Consider the following 20167-nt stretch of genomic DNA (forward strand, 5'->3'; position numbering starts at 1 on the left):
CATAAAGCTGGATTGTAGTTGAATCTATGCCTGGTTGTCCACAACGCGTTTCCGCATAAAGCTATTTATTCGTGTATAAAACCGCATATAAAGTAAATAACTGACATCATAGAGAATAATTAATTAGGATAGATCGAGGTAAGATAGTGATATTAAAAGAAAATACGTATAACTTATTTGTTTCTTATATCAGAAAAATAATATTTTCTTTTAAGAATTTTACATGTTTATATATTAATATTTACATGTTTTAATATACAGTAAATAGGAGAAAAAGTAGAAATATAGGATATCTATTTTATTTTTTTGGAAGCATCAGTAATAACTAAAAAAATCAAATATCATGAAAAAGTTTGAAGAATTTCATATGCTTCATAAATGTTATGAATTTTGCAGAACTTTTGATTTTTTTTCTAAACAAAGACAAAATCTGATTAGTATAAATTTAGATAGTAATATAAGACATTAATATTTATGAAATTATGTTAAAATATTAGAAAGATTTTATTAATAAACATTATAATAGGAGCTCAGATATAGTAAGACAATCATGATTAGAATAAATTATTTTATTTTACAATAATATATGTAAATTGTGCTCTCTGCAAAATCATAATAGGCTCATAATTAACATGATATTGATAACAATCTATCTTTATAATTTGTTTTTAAATGTTTTCAGAAAATTTTAATTCTATTGCTGTCAGTTAAGTATCTTATATTTCTATCAATTTATCATTTTATTTTTTGATATCATATTATAATTATACAAATACAAATATTTCAAATCTTCATTAATATCTTAAAATTACCATTATTATAGTAAAATATCAACAATAATTATTATAGGAAAGTATTTTGGTTATATATATAATATTTGAAATATTAATCAAAACTACCAATGTTATATACTGATCAAAATCTTGATGTCTCGTATTTCTACTCCATCTGATATTTGTACTCTTTCCTCTATCTTATTAACATAATAGTAATATATTAATAATTCATATAATATATTACTGTATTATTATTACGTATTTTAATAGCAGTGATACATATGATTTATATATATTACACAATTGATAGTGATGATGATATATATTATGTAGATATATGTTTTAATGTAATTTGATTTGTTTTTGATATTATTTTACAATTATTTTTAATATAAAATGAAAAATAAATAAAATTTGTAAATAAAAACATCATCTTATTTGGCTCTTGTACATAATGGCAAACATTTTATAAAGTATAAAATAATTATATTAATTTAATCAATATAGTTTTAATATATCAATTTTTCTGTTCTTAATATATGATAATAAATTTATCATTTTAATCTGCTATCTTATATTGTAAATAAAAAATAAAAAATAATATTGAAATATGCTTATTTTAAAGTATATTGATATTCAATTTTGTACTTTTATAAACATTAAAATTTACTGTTTACAACTTCTTTTTTAAATTCCTATTTCAGTAATTTAAATTTATAAATTTTTAAAAATGATGCATGTGAAATTTTAATATCTAATTTTATCGGCTACAACATTATTATATATTATAAAAAAAAATGACATTTGTGATCCTATTTTTTCTATTACTCATTATCGAAATTTAAAAAATATGAGCATAAAAGTGAGAGTTATATAGCATTCATTTCTTCTGCAGGCCTTTAAAAATACCGGTCCCCTTTTCTTTCATCGATTCGTGGCCAAGTTACGGAAACTGTCGGATCTTAAGGAATCCGGCAACGCATTCGAGAGTAAGACTTGCGCAAGAATTTTATGTAACACATTACAAAATGAAATCTTATGAGGGACCGGTTTTTGTTTGGGTGATCGTAATCGATGAGAAAATCTCCATTACATATAATTCACGATATTACGCGGTGTAATAGAAATCAACGAGAATTTTTTTTCGAATTTCAAATTGCATTTACTCATAACTCACATTGTGATTATGGAAATTGGTTTAAGAAAAATTCTTTTCATTCGATCATTCCTTTCTTTTATGATATTTTAATATTTTAATATTATTTGAGTTATTATTGTTTATTTTAAATATTATTTTTAATGGAAAAGCATTAAAGAATAGTGGAAACTATTAAATTATTGAAGAAATTATAGATAGAATTGACAGATAGAATTAATACGAAAAATTAATATTGAGATTATTTTCTATTTCAAAATATTCAACTTATGATTTGAATCATTATCTGGATTCTTTTGTATAATAATTTAATAATAATTGTGAAAAAACTGAACAATCATTTCATTATAAATATTAATCATTCGACAAAATTTTAATTATAAGTTATAAGTTATAAGCTTACCTTTAAATTTAATTGTATAATTTTATGCCAAATGGAATAATTCTAGAGTTAAATATAAACTTAAAATTTATTTAAAAATTATGACTATGACTTGTAAAATATATTTTAATCACGTAAGAATTTTAATAATAAAATTATACATTTGGAGTTTAAACCGATAAGAAAAAGCAACGTACAACTTGAAAATCTTCGACTAGGAAGAGAGCAAAAATAAATTTTAAATAATAATAATAATAATAATAATAATAATAATAATAATAATAATAATAATAATAATAATAAAATAAATTTAAATTGATTTGCAAATCGACAAATAAATAAAGTTGGACTGTGAATTGATAAAAAAAAAATATGAAACATTCATGAAAAATCTTTGACTACAAAGATCGCAAATATGATTTAAAAACCAAATTCACAAAACATTATAAAAACTTAATTCATTTACAATTCCAATAAATCTGCATAAATTTTTCAAGAATCAAAATCAGTTTTTAAATTACACAATTCACAGAAACGACATAATCAAGCCTACTTCGTATCAAACTCACGTCTAACTGCAACCCACGCGTCTCCTTTAAAATTTAGTCAATTCAAAGTGCCAGTTATGTCTCCGCATACTGTGATAACGTCACCATTGCGAAACCCCCGCTGCTGTCGGCAAGTCCCGTTTATCGAGCCCAAATGGAACCAAGGGGATCGTCTTTGTACCTCGTGCAAAATCGTAAGATCGGTATCGCGGTTCCTTTCTCTGATATTCTCCGCCTCATAGGGCATAGCGATGTCGTTGTCGTCTTTTATTCCAAGGGAAATTAACAACTAGCAGGCGAGTAATTGTCGTGGCTGTTAAACCACCGCAGAACGTAATTACGCGAGGACAAAGCAGCAGAAGTAAATACGAAAACGCGGCAACGAGGAAAACGAATTTGTCGCCGATTTCGGTTACGAATGGTAGAGGCGACGAAATTTCTTCTCGTTCATCTTCTTCGATAGTTTTCATCGGGGGGTTCTCGAACTCGTTGTTGATTCTGTCGATGATAGGCACGCGATAACGAGCACAATGGACGTTGCATAATTTTAATTGGACGCTTTGTTCGGTCTTCGCTTCCTTTGCCTCCGTCGGTAACAGGATTACGTGTCAGGAATGATTTTAGCTTGAACGTCGCGTCGTTGCATCCACCCAGAACGGTTCGATTTTATAATGAGTTCGATCGCGGTCGGCCCCTCCTTTTGTCGACGCCCGACCAGGAAATCCGGCGCATTCGAAGAATTTCATTAGAAGTCGGAAGAGTTGTGGAACTTTGAGACACCTTCCTTTTTCAACTTAAATTTCTTGTTTTGTCTGTTTTCTCACGTAATTGTTAAATTATAGGGTTTGATTAAATGTTTGCTCTATTTGGAAAGAACATTTTTTTAGAAATAAATATATTCTATGAGTTATGTGTATATTTTTTTCTTTATTTTGATAAGATCTTTTTTTTTAAATTCTGTTTTTTAATATCTAGCATGTTCGATTAGTTCTCTATTCTTAATATGAATACAAATATTTTGTTCAAATCGTTTCGATTTTATAGTTATTATTTATTTTTTAATACTAATTATAAAATTAAAGCGTATTTCTTTCTATAATCATAACTTTGAGATATTTTTTTTTCTAAGAATAATTAATTAGTTTAATTTTGAGACATCTTTTCTTGTGCTTCGTTATATTTATTGATACAAGAAATTTTTTTCTTTTATATTTTAATCGGTTGTTGAGAATTATTCATAAGTTAGAAATTCGTACATTTGTTGGAATTAATTTGATTTAAAAATATAAACTGAAATTATTTTCTTAAAAAAGAATATATAATATACATAAAAAAAAAAAAAAAAAAAAAGAAACTTTACCGACGAAATATTTATATTTAGATAAAAAATAACATAAAATAAATTTTATCAACTTGTATCGAACGATTGACGCACAATTTAAGAATAAAAATCTCGATGCAATAAAATTCATAAAGATAACATTATCTATATTCGATTATACATTCTGTTTCAACTCGAGTATTTATAAATTTTTTTTTTCGAATTGTTAAAGAAATCATGATCTTTCACATGTATATTCCTTCCTCCGATTAAAATTTCTTCCACATGTAAGAGAATTTTTATCCTCTTACAGAAAAACATGAAACTGACAAAACATACTTATCTCGACCGTTAAAACGTTTCGCATCAAATACAACCCGATAACGATTCTATTTGGAATGCAGCTTAATGCGTAATGCTGTTCATTGCGTAACAATGGCGATTCGAAACTGCATCTTCCGCGCTTTCATAGCGTAATTCAATTCGTAATGCAACGTCTGGCTTTCACCGACGTCTGAAAGTACGGGAAAAGATAATTTCCCCCTCCCCCCCGCAAGACGGTATCTTAATGCCGCTAAATCCAGCCATCAGATAATACCTGTTATTAATTTGCAAAGACAGTATAATGCAACTTCTACGTTGAATAGGATCGCGCGCGCGCGGCCTGCAACTAAAGACAGTTGCTTAATTAAATTACCGGTTACAGCTAACGTAAGTGTTTCTCTCTCCCTTTTCTACTTGTTACAGAAGCGTCATCGAAATATTGTGTCACCTTTGCTAAAGCCGCAAACTTCTCTCTGATGATGATAGCACGCGCCGCTGAATAAGCAATTTGAATTCATAAAACGTTATTGTTGGCTAGCGACTACAAATATAGGTGAACTCTGTTTATATGGGAGTGATATTTGTGCTATAGTTTAATTAATGTTCATGATTAGACTTTTAAATATGTAAATACTGGAAGTAAGTAAATTTTATTGCAGATTCATTTTATAGAGTCATTATATAATTTGTCTATTAATGAAATTATTATATTTCGAAACGTGCAAGGAAATTTATGTTTCTCTCATTTTCTTTATACCGTGTTTGTTAAGAAAAAAAATTAGATCTGATTGCTAAAAAGTACGTAAAGCTTTATTTGAAGATCAATTCAAGTGTTATAATCTTTAATTAAAAAAGATAAAATCATAGATAAAACTAAAATATCCATTAAAATATATATAGACTCATAAAAGTTTCGATATTTACAAAAAATATTAAGATAAATCATTTTTTTATAATTTTAATTTTAGAATAGTATTTTGTTTGAAAGAAAATATGATGATTCTGCTTTTCATTTGAATGATTTTATTTGTTAGAATAGATTTTTCTAATGATACGATATTTCCAGATATATTGTTTATGAACAATATTATCCTTCTGAACTTTATTCTTTAGAATTTTCGAAAAAGAGAAAAATACGTTTATTAATAAAATTTCTTAAAAAAATAATTATTTTAAATTCATAATCATAAATTATAAAAAAAAAATAATCTCTATTTCAAATCAAAGAAACGAAAAAAAAGCATAAACTAACATTCAATTACACTAATAATATCATATCACAAACAATATACCTCTAGAGGATACGATAATCTAGAGCAAGAATCTGAAATTCAAACGAATATTTCATATGTTAAAATGTAATAACATTTTCCCACCGGCAACCATGTAACACCGCTATCAAGTATAAACGCGTTTAACCGCGACCAGTTTTCTCTTATCTCGCAACTCGGCAAATCGAATTCCACCTAGCATAAGCGTGACCCATTGCTTTCCGCGAAAAGCGATGTTAGAGATCGAAGGTTATACAACTGTTGCACACACACACACACACACACACACACAGATGAAATATTACTCCTGAATAATTATTCCTTGTCTCACCGAATATGATGAAACGCGGTAGTAGTGCTTGGCCTCCAAAAGTTCTGATGATCGCACGATGCACTTATTTCGGGAAAATTAACGAGCGTGGGGATAGAAAGGGCGGAAGGAGGGAGGAGTGCAATTTAATCGTCGTGAATTAAGCACCAGGGAACGTAATTACGCGTAGAACAAAGCACTGGTCCCGCGGTCCGCGCTGCAAAGTAAATACGGAAATATAATGGTACAAATTTGTCGCGAGTGCACGGCTGCATCCGTTATCGGCGGCCATTGCGAGGGCCCGCTAGCTGCGACTACAGGTGGGGGCTCACGAGTGCAATTTAAAAGTCCATTTGTTTCTGGATAACGTCAGGAAACGCCGACGCCACTAGTACACGCATTTCATCCGAAAAATATTGTACCTGAAAGTGGTATATACCGGGTAATACGTAATGGTTGCGCGCTAGTTCCGTGGACGATGAGTTAAAAATGAGGGAGTCAGGGTGAAGAAGGAGGGCGAGATGAATGTAGTGATAGATTGGAAGCACGCTTTAGTTTAAAGACTTTTTTTCGGGAATTCCAATAAACGAATATGAAAGGAAAAATGATAAACGAGTAGACGATTGGTATATGGTAAGATTATATAGAAGTATATACTTATGATACTTTTGATACTTCTTCTGTTTAAGTTTGTACATGTGATAAGAGAGAATGAATTTTGAAAATTGAAAAACAGCTAAAAATAGATATATATTCTTGTTAGATAGATAGTTTTTATTCTTTTTAATTGCTAACTCAATTTTAAAAGATGCAATAATTCTCTAAGTACTTTAAGACTCTGAAATTAGTTAGAGATAAAAAAATTTTTTTCAATAAAAATTAAACTTTCTTTAATCTATCAAAAAAATATTAAAGTAAAAATTATTATATATTGAAAGAAATGTATATTTATTTGAAAAAATACAGTAATTGTAAACAGATTGCACTTTTTATTATGAAAATAACGATGTACATATTAGTGACAAAATAATAGTAACTGTTGAAGCTACCATTTGAATTAAATATATTAAAACTAACAAGCTGAAATAAAATTTGGATACAAATATACAAATATAGTTATACAAATATATATACTTTATCTAATATATCGTATCCAAAAGTTCATATTTATAAAATCTTATTCTGTAAAATTTTTTTATTTCTATAAAAATTTCAATTTTTCACGCCAATTTACGAGCATCTTTTTCTAGTAAATATAATTCATTTTTCATTTTATTCTTATCTTAATCGCATCATCCATTAAACAAAGAAACCTTGATTTTAGCAATAATACATTCTAGTTTTTTTCCATTATTTCTCATTAAAATTAATTTCCTTTTGTATTTTAGGTCATGGCATCACGTGTTTATGGTGTATCAAATAATCGACGATTAGTCATGAATATCGTATATTCATCTTGTTAAGCTTCTCATATATACGTCTTTGAGAAAATTATGCTAAATTATTCCTTTTTTGCGCATGTTTTATGTCTTGTGCTGCTCATGATGCCACAACGATTCCCTCGATTAATTCTTCGCTCCTTTTCGCTTCTCGAACTCCCTGGAAGAGTTATTGATCGTCTGGATTATCATCGAGGTCGTTGACTCGCGCTCTCGCGCCTCCTACATCTATGTCCGTTACGTACTATGTGCCAGCAAACGAAACCTAAATCATCCTTGTTCGAATTTCGTTCCTCATTTATCAACTTTTCATATGTCGACAGTCACTGGCTGATTATAATAGTAGGCGTATACAAAGTGTAAAGGCCAACATTGTCGTATTTTCAACGTTCACGGCCACGGTGGCAAAATGGTTTGCGCAACGTATTCAAAAAATTATTACAAAAGCTCGAATTTTCAAACACACGTTTGTAGTTATTCAAAAAACGTTTAAACGCATATCGTAAACGATATATAATTGATTTTGAAACTTAATATACAATAAAAGGATAATATATATATATATATATATATATATATATATATATATATATATATATATATATATATATATATATATATATGTATATAATCTATATATATATACTTATGTAAGCATATATAATATATTCATAGAACATTTTTGAAAAATCGATTCTAGAAGTGAAAATAAATGTAAAAATTGATATATCATTGCTATTGCATTTTATTTTTGTCTCGTTTCATCTAATGCTAACTTAAATTGCTTATAATTTAATAAATAAGCCTTGATCGATTTTTATATAACAACTTTTGTATTTGTTTTAATTTTTACAGTCGATATTCAAAAATGTCTTATGAATATTGATATTTATTAATATATATATTAATATTTTATATATATAATAATAATATATCTAGTAAAATCTTTGTATTTAATATGTATTTTGAAATTCATACTTAATAGGTTGAGATATGAAATACGTAAAAGAAAATACTTAGATGTTTTATCGATACATTCATTAATCACTAAAAAAAAAAAAAAAAAAAAGAATTAAATCATGATGAATGAAAAGAAATGAATTAGAAGAAATAGGAATGAATAGAATGCATTTGAAAAATCAAAAGTCATCAAGTTGATGGAATTCGATTTGACAATTGGTTTCAGAAGAATTTGTCGAATGAAGATAACTACCAACTATAAAATTGTAATACAATTGTCATATATATAGATTTTATTTATTTGGCAAACGGATTTGAAATTCCCGCCAAAGTAAACGTGACGCAAAATTGCATAGCAAGACATATGGACCAAAGTGGGGGAGAAAGCGAGGCCCAGTATAAAACAAACTTTATTTAGTCAAGGACGAGAATGTCAGGATGGACAAAGAAACCTGGAGGTTAGTGACATAATTTATTTTCGTGTGAATATGTTGTAGTGAATATAGAGATATAGTATATGCATGCAAGAAACAAGAGACACCGGCGGCACCAGTGTTAAAACCAACGAGGATAAACGAGTGTCATAATTAAGAACGTTCTAGCGAAAAGCGCGAGCGTTCACAACACTTCGAGGCACTCGTCGCTTTATCGTCGCTCCGTATACGCTTGAAGTGGGGATATTGCGTGTGCACGTGTGCACAGCGCTGCACATATACGACGTGCACAGTACCCACACGCGATCTCGTCATTTTGCTCGCGCGAGCCTCTCGGCTTTGCTCCCGGAAATTGCACGGCGTGAATTTAGTGCCTTGCCCTTCGACGGCTTGACTGAGTACACTTTCCGCCGTGGCGGCCTGTAGACGACAGGCTCGCTTATATATACCATATCTGTGTGTATATACCGTATTTAGGTTATACGGGGTGTTCTACAAAGTAATAAGGGGAACGAGAAACTCGAGAGCGAAAGTAAGATGGCCATTAACGCTTTCGCGTTGAACTTTGTCTAATGAACACTCGAGTGCTTCCGTGGCGAGATTTGAACGCGCTGGTGCCACCGTTTAAATGCTTGCAATGTACGCTACTGGAGCGCGCATGCGCGTGCCGCGTTGCTTTTACGCGTCGAGTGGCGTTGAAAGAGTTAAGGAAGTTAAAGTCGTTAAAGAAGCGCTGCTGCAAATGTGACTGCGAAAATTATTAAGAAATTTTTCTATTAAAGTGACATGTCTATTACAATATTGTTATTTTTACAGTGAAATATAAAGAGACATCAATTTGTTTAACCATTTTTTGAGATTATAATAAATCGCGAAACTTCGTGGGAGAATTATTGCGTTATAACGTAAATGTCGACCTTGAACGTTTCGCCAAAGTCTTGAATAAGCATCTATTTATATTAATTTCACAATAAAATAAATCTTTGCCGATAAGAATATCAAAAAATATAATATGTACTTACGTATTCTCAATGATGTTTTACGTTGTCAAGAGATCGTAGATTTAAATTAAATGATTTTGTCTTTATATTTATGTCTACACGAAGCCATGTTTAATGTATGAATTAGCGTAGAAAGCAACGGATAGAATACAAATGACTCTTTTTAAAGAACTACAAATGATTGAAAAATTTTAACATTGCGCACTGCACTTTGAGTGATAGATTAATGTTGACGCGTAATTTTTTATTGTTGTATGATCATTAACTTCAATCATAAAAAAATTAAATATTATGTTTACACAAGATATTTTGCGTTAAAATAATATGACAGATTAGTAGACAAATATCATAAACATTTATGAAAAATTATTTTAATATCAAATTGAATATGATTTATTTTAAAATGTCAAGTTTCTATATATATCTACAATTATATAGATATCATCACAAATTATAATTACAATATATTTTATATATAATTTATTAATTATATAACATAATTTATTATTATTTATAGTACTATTTATACTATTCGTTATTAGATTTCTATTAATAGTTTTTATTAAAACTGCTTTCATCAAGAAATAATAATTGGAATAATCTAAACAACTTTAACGTGCCAATAACTTTAATGATTTTAATATAATATATATTAATAATATATATTAATGTTATAATATAACATTCTTTGGAATTCATCTTCTAGTTTTTAAAATATTTCATTCTTATGTTTTTTTAACTTTTAGAGTATCTATATTGGGTAGAATCTTAACAAAAATTTTATATAATATATATTTCATACATATATATATATATAGAGACTGCCCCATAGAATTGTTAATATTTTCTAAGGTTAAAAATAAAAAAAATTTAAATTAAAATTAAACTATATTTAATGAAGAATAATCTGGATATAATTTTACTATAGTTTTATATATGCAATTCTTTTTTTTAAATGGAATCTTAAAAATCTTAATCTAACAAAATAATTTTTTAATTTTTACAAAAAAGTATTCATCTATTTTTACTCTAAATTTATTGATTATTGCAGTTAAAAAATTGCTAAATTATAATGTACAGATATTACTTATGTTATTGCAAATAACTATTTTTGCAGTCTAAATATTTTTTCATATGATACATATATCAAATCAATTCATGTTCATATATTATAATGCATTATATCATAAACATAAGTATATTTGCAAATATACTCAAATAATTTATAAAACTTTTAATAATAATTTCTCAACCAATAGATTTAGAGTAAAAATGAATATTGTATATATGTATCTCTTATATGTATATATATATATTTTTGAAATAAATTTATTAATCTATCATAATGTATATATAATGTGATGTCGCATGTGATCAATCTTTTAAAGATAAATTATCCTAATGTAAAAATATTTAATTCACTTTAATTCAATTGTCTCTAAATTGTCCTTGTAAGTACTATAATATAAGAAACGCATCTTGAAAGACTCAATCGCTAAGAATGCAAACAGTCATTTGAATAACCTTCTAATACAATTACATTAATCTATATCTATATCTATATCTAACAATTAACTTCCTGCATATGCTTACAATATCTTTATGATACAATGCACGCATCAAGTAAAGAAACTAATTAGAATCAATGACAAATAGATCCCATTCAAGGAATCATCTAGCGCAATATTGACATTGAATTAAAAGCAGCAACTGGTGACATAACTCGCGCTTGCGTTATCGCTTCGATCTCTTACAATCATTGAGATTTCGAGTGCGTTTCTACGTATGAATTTTCAGAACCGTGAACAGAAATGCAGTCCAGCCAATCCATACTTTTTCCTCGTGCTTAGCGAAGCGAAGTTTGATTTGACCGCGATGACATCGCTGACACCACATCACACTTTTTTTATTTGCCATCGCGTTTGCAACGAATCACTGAACATCACACTTGATACACGCCGAAAAAAAAAAAAATAAGAGAAGAGCGAAAAAATCTGAGAGAAAATATAAAAAAAAAGAAACTGATGTGAAAACAAGAGAAACAGTGGATGGAATAAAAGAAAAGCCGGAAAACAATATACGAAATGATACGATACAATAATTCTGGTGCGACTATTCGAATTATGGCTATATTCGTGATTAAACTTCGTAACACAAAATCGATAGAATCGAATAATAATGATTCGAATTACTATCATGTTCGTTGGCCATTTTTTTTTTTCTTTTTTTTACAGAAACGCGTCCCGTCGTCCAGTTGGCGCCGAAATCATTGATTAAAGTCCGGCGCCGACCCATTTTTCCTCGTTTCTCTCTCTCTTCTTCCTCTTGGCCCCTATATATTTCTCTACCCTTGTTCCTCTCTTCTTGTCTCCTTCTTCTCTTTCTCTCTAGCCTTCGTCCTTGTCCATGCTTTTACCCCTTCTATTTTTGCAACCGAACACCACGCGCGTACGCGCCAACTTTTTGGCACGGAGATGTGACCGCGTTAGTACCGCCCCGATTGAGAATCACCGACACCACTTGGCTCCGACTGATCTATAAACCTGTGATGTCTCTGTGAAACACCGCCAGCTAGTCTGACGCGCGTTTCGGATATATCGCTTGTGATAAACCATGTTCATGGACGATATTGCAGTCCTCTTCTCTTTTCATCATTGTTCATTACTTGCTTTGAGATGATTGATACCGTTTTTTCTTTTTTAATGATGATTAGAATACAATATGGGATATTATGAACGTATCTTATATTTTCTTATGTTTAAGAATGAAGATTTTGGATATTCATAGATACTTTGAATTGTAAACAGGTATTGAAAAGAAAATAAGATTAAATGATATTTTTTTAGTAATTACATAATTATAATATATATTTTTATTAATTACAAAATATTTTCTAACTGGACTATTTTTGCAAGAAAATTATCTCTGACGATTGAACATAAAAAGAATTATAAAATTGTAAAAAAGAAAATTTTATTAAATTAAATTCTATTCTTTTTTATATTATTTCAATTTAATATAAAGATTTATAAAGAAGTTTACGATATGGTTTCATTCTTCTTTTTGTGAAATTAGAATTATAATCTGACGATTAATTCGATTCAATTATATATTTAATTGTAATAAATAAAAATTAAAATTATAATTTACAGATATCTATCTGTTAAGAGGATATCAACAGTCTTCGCAAAATGATAAGAAACAAGAGGATGGGATAACATCTGAAATTAGACCATCTTTGGAGGGTTCTAATGCCACGATACAATATACCAATAATCCTTACACGCAGCAACCACCGTACAATCCATTTTACAAATCGAACGAGAAAGTCATTGACGAAATAAAACTTATCGAGGAAGATGTTACAAAAAGAATTAAACGAAATACAAAATGCACACTAGGTATGTAATGGAAATCAATGAATTGAATTTCCTATTACTAATACTATTTCCTATTCGAAATTTTATAACTTTAAAAATTTCTTGAATGTTTAATATCCTTTGAATTTCTGTATGTTGTCCAAAAAATTCGAGGAATTCTCGAGGTTTTTGAGAAATATAGTAAATAAATTTTTAGTATTTTTACGATCTTTCAAAATTTTAAAGTCTTGACCGTAGACCTTTATATTTAAAAACTTTGGAATTATAAAATGATGATTCAAATTATGAAATCTGTAAAATTTATAGAATTTTTCGAATCTTTTCGTTATCTCTGTTGCCATCAGAAATTTTGTAATCTTCTAAAATATTTCATTTATTTAAATTTTTATTCATATTCAGATGAAATTTAATTTTACCAAATTTCTGATATCATCAAAATCTTAGTATATAGCATTAGGAATTGCTTAATTCTCTAAAGTTCATACAAAATTTAATTAACATTATAATGTTAAAATGACATTTAATTTCGTTCATTAAGAATTATTTAATTTTCTAAAATTCAGACAGAATTTAATTAATATATATTAAAATGACATTTAATTTCGTATTTTTCAGGTAATTGTATAACATGTTGTATCTTCTTCGTTATTGCAATTATCATCATATTGGTCTTCCTTTTATATTTTGTCACAAAAAATCCAAAAATTGCGCAAATTTTATGTAATCTAGCAAATAAGACTAACAGTTTGCAGGAAAATTAAGAGAGATCTTGATGCAAACAATATCTAATCCAGATATTGTCAAAAAATTGATCAATTCATCAACGAACTTAGAATTTGGTTATCAAATGAATATATCAAACAGAGTATAATTATTTGAAAATATATTGTAGTTAATAATATTATATTATAAATATTTATTGTGTTCTTTTTAATTAATATATTTTATCTAGCACATAAAAATGCTTAATGAATCTGAAGTTTTATGTCTCCGAATAAATAAATAAATTAAAATGTTCTTAGATTTTTTAAATTAGTATTTTCTTATTTTGTGTAAAGAGCAAAATATACATGGAACTTATAAAATATTGCAAAATATAAAGAAATAAAAAAATATTAAATAGGAGGATAGGATTTTTTAAGAAGCAAAAGTATTTTCCTTTCTTTATTTTTTTCATAAATATCCTGAAATAAATCGTAGTTTTGTTTAATACCGTTTTAACGTGAAATATTGGAACAAGAATAAGGCACAATAGAACGATACATTTTCAGAATAGTATCGATTCCGAATTTGTACCGCTACATTTAACAAGCACCATTGAGCCGAAGATGCATTGCACGGTGATGTATGGGATGCTTGATAAACAGTCTATTGAAATTGCTGTTTCTGAAAATACACGTGTTGTTCCTTTTTTTTTTTTTTTTCTTTGCAATTTAAACATCCACATTTTCTTTCCATCCATTTTTCCCTTCATAATCTCAAATATGTTTTCCTCCAACTTTCGAGAATTTTTCTGTTGACGAAATTCTGCGTGAATGTTAACTTGGTTTGATACATTTCGAACCACAAGATTGTAAAATGGATAAAACACAGCGTCATAGAAATGAAATCGTTTGGAATATTCGTATTGTTTCGATTTGAACGGACACATGATCGAGTTATACATATTTGATTTACGCGCGTTTACCAGATTTGTTGAAATTTGTCATCGATTCGTGAGATCGCGTACCAGGGCTGATGATAAAGGCTTAAATCGTGGTAAATCGATAAGATCGTTTCCGGTGTTGTTTCGTGCATTATCGCATAGGTATATTGTGTTTATGGGACAACGATCGAATTGAAATTTATCACGTCGATAAAAAATATTTTCGAACAAAAGGTACTAGTAACTGTACGCATTATTTATTTCGTTAAATAATAATTGCTGTGAATATATAAAAAGTCTCATTTAAATCGATCCATATATTTCGATGTAAAATTGTGATGTAAAATTTTTTTTATCGAGTTATTTTTATTGAATTATTGAGACATTTTTTTTATAATATTTTTGCAATTTTCAATTGTCATTAATTTTTTTAGATCAATCAATTTAAATGAAACATCATATATGTATATCGAATTTGAAAATTTAAAAACAAGAAAAACCCCCTTCATATATGGATGCGGGACAAAATTTATTTCCAGCAACAAAATGAAAATACGACATGTAAATGCGGTAATATAATATTATGGAAAATACGAAGCGTTTATGTAATTTATTCGATAACGAAGTTCGAAATCGAAATTTATATTACGCTCGGGGAGATCCAGTTTCAATTGATTAACGTATCACATGAATTGTGCACGCTATTCATTATACAATTAACTCGTTACTTGATACGACCACAATGACTTGAAATAAAGACTGTAAAAGATATCATTTTGGGCAACTTTTCCCTTAACACGTAAGTAGTTAATTTTAGTTTTGGAGGTATTTCCAGAAAATTTATTGCAAGTTTGGATACTTCTTCAAAATATAAAAATATAAAACAATCCTTGGGCGAAAATTATAATATATATATTAGTTAAGTTTCAAAAATTTATCAAAATTTTCATTCATAGAAGAAATTTAAAAGATAAAAACTTTGTATAGATAAATAATATTCCAATTATAATGGTTCAAAGAAACGAAAATTTAATTCATGTTCAAAAATCTTTAATCGTAAATTATTTATTGTATAAATACGAAGGAAAATTAAAAAAATTCATAATTTGTAAAAAAAATCTTCTCTACATGAAAACACATTATTATACATATATAAAAACTAAAAAATTCATACTAAAATGAATTAGAAAAGTTTCTAGATTAATATAAATTTTCTATAAAATTTTTTATAAATTTTCTACTAAATTAGAATATTATTAGATATCTCATATAGAATGTTCAATTTGAAAATTTTCAAATTGTTTTTTCCAATTTCATATAATTTTTAATTACGTTTATCAATTATCGCATTAATACTGGTCATGCAAAAAAGAGCGGAAGCAATTAATGTATTTAAATCAGAAGATCTATTCATGCGGAACTCGACTGTCATTTTACATTAAACTACAGAGTAAAGTACAATTCATAAAAACTCTATATCTCATTTAATAACAATTACGTTAAATATATGATAATATATGTACATCTCAATTATAACATCTCAAATTTTTCTCTGATTTTTCAAGACAATAAATTGTTTATCTACAATTATTAGAGTACCAATATAATACTTACAGGACCAATGCTACATTTGTACCGATGCTTTATAAATTTTTAACAGATATTTGAACACGTTTTCTATTACCGCAATCATTACAAAATCTCTATTTATCATCGTTTCATTAGTTTACGAAGAAACTAATCATAATATGTCATAAAAATTTTTCTTTCGAGTCTATTATAGTATCTATTGGATTAAATGTAATGTGTAAAAGAGATTCTTTCTCATTTTACATAGATGTGCCATTTTCCAAAAAATATACCAAAATTAGTAATAAGCGGCCCTTTTTTCCTTTACCGTATATTTCATCCAGCAATTCTCAATTATCTGAATGGATAATGCGACCGATAACCACAAGTAATAGACAACGTAATAGATTCAGCGAAATTGCTTGAAAATTCTTTATATCATCACGTGACGTCATGTCATCGCGGTACTGATGTAATAGAGAGTAGTAGAAAAGAAATTATTAGGATACTGCGATATTCAAATTATCGTTTTGGCAAACAACGTATTCTCTCTCTACTACTCTCCATACGTCAGTATTTTAGTGACGTCATCAACGTAGAAAATTCCCCAAAAATTCTGGTTTAATAAAATTTCAAGACCACTTGTTTCACTATCTTCTTGCCTCTCCTAGTATTGTCTTTACTTAAAAAAGTAAGCTGAACAATTACATTAGAAACATTATTTCGACTGCCGAAATAACTATTAGTGTTTTCTGTAATTATATACACAATCTGTATGCAGCTTTACAATTCATAAATTACAAATTCGATCCATCGTTCGTGAATGTGTCTCCTGCCACAATTGTAAAATTAATTAATGAACGCAATGAAACAGTTAACACCGAACAATTTGGTCAGGCGATATTTTCGACGCATATCGCAGTTGAAAATCTTGCAATCAAGATATCCAATACAATGATTGATGCAATACGATCAGAAATGGTTTTCGATACATGTAATCGGAATATTGGTTGTCGAAAACCGACTAATCGTTTAAACCATTGTTTAAATTGCTTTTCGAAATACCATGGTTCGTTGAAAAACACAACAATCTTACGATAAAACGATTAAGCGACATTCAAATGATTGATGTTGAGAAATATTGGTATAGGTATATTTTATAACGAATATCGTCACTTATAACGAATTGAATTCGATAAAAGAACGATTTCCATGGACCATTATTTTCTAGCGTACAAATATATCAAATCCAATTCACTGTGTAATTCGCGGAGTTTTAATCTTGATTATTGATTTGTTTTTTAGGCATTTATATTTTATATCTTTAATCATTGTAATATGTTCAATTTGTATATTGAATTTATGAAAATTTAAATCCTTTAATGAATTTGTTATTTATTATTTATTTGAGAATCATACAATTAAATTTATATCTCTATCTAAGAAATAAATTTTTTTCAAATGAAGATATTTTTATTAATTTTTAAAATATAATATATTTATATATTTAATATTTAAGAACATATTTTAAATTAAATTTTTTACAATATATAAAATTACAACACGATATTTTTTCAAACTCTTCTTTGATTAAAGTTGGTTTACATTATGAAATAAAATCATTGTACATTACATTATATTTTTTATTAAATAATAGATTATTATTTGTTGATAGAAAGAACGATTAAAACTAAAAAATTGTTATAAAATTAAATATTTACTGCAATTTTATTGCTATTCTTAAAATGATTTAAAAAACATTAATTAAATAAGTTATATATTATTTAATTTATATATTATTATTATATTATATCCATCATTATATCTCAAGATTGCACACGAAGCAAGATAACCATTTTCAATGCTGGTACCTAACTTAACCCGCATGGAACAGAAAGTCACGTGTTTCTACGAAAGTGCTAAAAACGCCCGATGGAAGCGCTGGAGTCGTACTGTAACGATCATATTTCGTTGCAATAACGCAACGTCATATACACACAAGACTCGGAGAAGGGAGTAAGGTGGATGACGATATCGCTTGCTTTTATTATTGGAGCAATAAAACCCCCGTAACTGAGTAATAATTTAAGAGTTGAACGCCATCGAATCGGAGCACCTTTGGCGTCGCTAGACGCGTTGCCAATAAACGAGCCTGTGAATCTTTTCGCTTTGTGTAACGCGAGCTCCAGAGACTTTTTACGAGCTTCCAGGAAACGATTTAAAATCAAACGACGCTTGAACTTAAGCGTCGAATGCGAGTAAGTGATCGTTGTGACGTGTTTAACTTGTGCAATGATATTAACAATAGAGAAAGGTTTAATGAAATTGCAAAAAGGTTGAAATTGAAGAGTTATATCATAAGGAAAAATAAAAGTTTTGTTGTTCCAAAGTTTTGATGTGCAATGAAGTAATTTATTGGCAAAGTTTAAAAGTTTATTAGAAGAGCGAAAGAAAACTATATATATTAATTTTCAATGTCAACAATATGATATTTCACACTGTTCAAAAATCAAAGTTATCTTAATTAAAGAATAGCGAATGAATTTATATTAATATTCCTTTATAAATTCTGTTAAAGACTTTCTTATCAATATCTTTCATTCTTACAATTCATTCTTCTTCTTTTAATTTCTAAAACATTCAAATTTATTTAAAAAACATAATAAGTGAATATATATTAAAAATATTTATCTATTATTTCTTAAGAACACATAATTATATATCATAGATTTAGATATTATTTCTATTAAATTTTATTGAATTTAATTCAAAATATATTATTAACAAATATATCTATTCAAAGAGAAAAGACAGGATCAGAATTAATAATAAAATTCATTCAAATATACATTTATTCAAAATATAATATAAAATCAAGGAATACATAAATAATGTATGTAAAAATAAAAAATCAGATTCAATGATATTTATTCAAATTTTGTTTACGATTTCGAATGAAAATCACACATAGCTAATAATTTGATATTACATAATAATTGTATAGTTAATTGTAGATATTACATAATAATTGTGTAGTTAAATTTAGCAAAATATTGATATAACTTGATCTCATTATCTCATAATCTTTTAACAGATTAATACAATTGCACAAGATGGAGTGATGCAGAATCGACTTTGTCTTCGGTTAACCTCAAACTTTCCCATCAGTCAAATTATCCCATGTACCGCAAACTTTCGAAAAAAATGATTTATCGTCGTTCGCTACAGCGTTCGATGCGGAAGAATCGAAAGTTACTGGTATCTTTTTGTTCTTTTTTCCACTGCTTGGTAAGAGTTTGCCCGTAAGTTTTCTAGGACGTGGCGAAAATCGATCCGCGAGAACGAACGGTTGAATAAGCGCGGACGACGTATTGTCGAACGTTGGAAGAATACTGGAATTGTCGTTAGTCCGTCGGTAACACGGTTGAATTGTGCGCCTGAGAGATCGAGAATAGATATCAGGTTGGACGTTCGGTGTAACGAGGTTTTCTATTATCGAGACTGAGATACTCGTGTCTGCTCTCTCTGGAGGCAGACGGTCGGTGAAAAACGTCGGTGAATACCGGGTTCGCGATGTATTTCCGTGTAACCGTGTTGGACGTGGGACAGAGAATGTAAGGAAAACAGTCACTCGGGGAAAAGTGGATCCTT

The 20167-nt window shown here is 28.3% G+C and overlaps 1 protein-coding gene across 5 annotated transcripts; it reads left to right on the top strand.

Annotated features, from left to right (window-relative positions):
• Positions 1–19: 19 nt before the first annotated feature.
• Positions 20–14334, top strand: LOC100867809 (uncharacterized). 5 transcript variants are annotated; one of them, XM_012486498.3, is made up of 4 exons: positions 20–138; positions 8714–8945; positions 13075–13323; positions 13918–14334. In XM_012486498.3, exons 2-4 carry the CDS (start codon positions 8918–8920, stop codon positions 14061–14063), a joined length of 423 nt encoding a protein of 140 aa, XP_012341952.2. In that variant the 5' UTR covers positions 20–138; positions 8714–8917; the 3' UTR covers positions 14064–14334. The 5 variants fall into 5 exon arrangements, with proteins under 5 accessions (XP_012341952.2, XP_086768854.1, XP_086768856.1 ...); XM_086912728.1 differs by having other exon boundaries at positions 8778–8945; XM_086912730.1 differs by lacking the exon at positions 20–138 and adding an exon at positions 4803–4894 and having other exon boundaries at positions 8778–8945.
• The last annotated feature ends 5833 nt before the right edge of the window (positions 14335–20167 follow it).

This window comes from Apis florea, unplaced genomic scaffold (genome assembly GCF_048593485.1).
Source record: "Apis florea isolate Af1SG1 unplaced genomic scaffold, ASM4859348v1 contig_3493_pilon, whole genome shotgun sequence".
In the NCBI taxonomy this organism is placed as follows: Eukaryota; Metazoa; Arthropoda; class Insecta; order Hymenoptera; family Apidae; genus Apis; species Apis florea.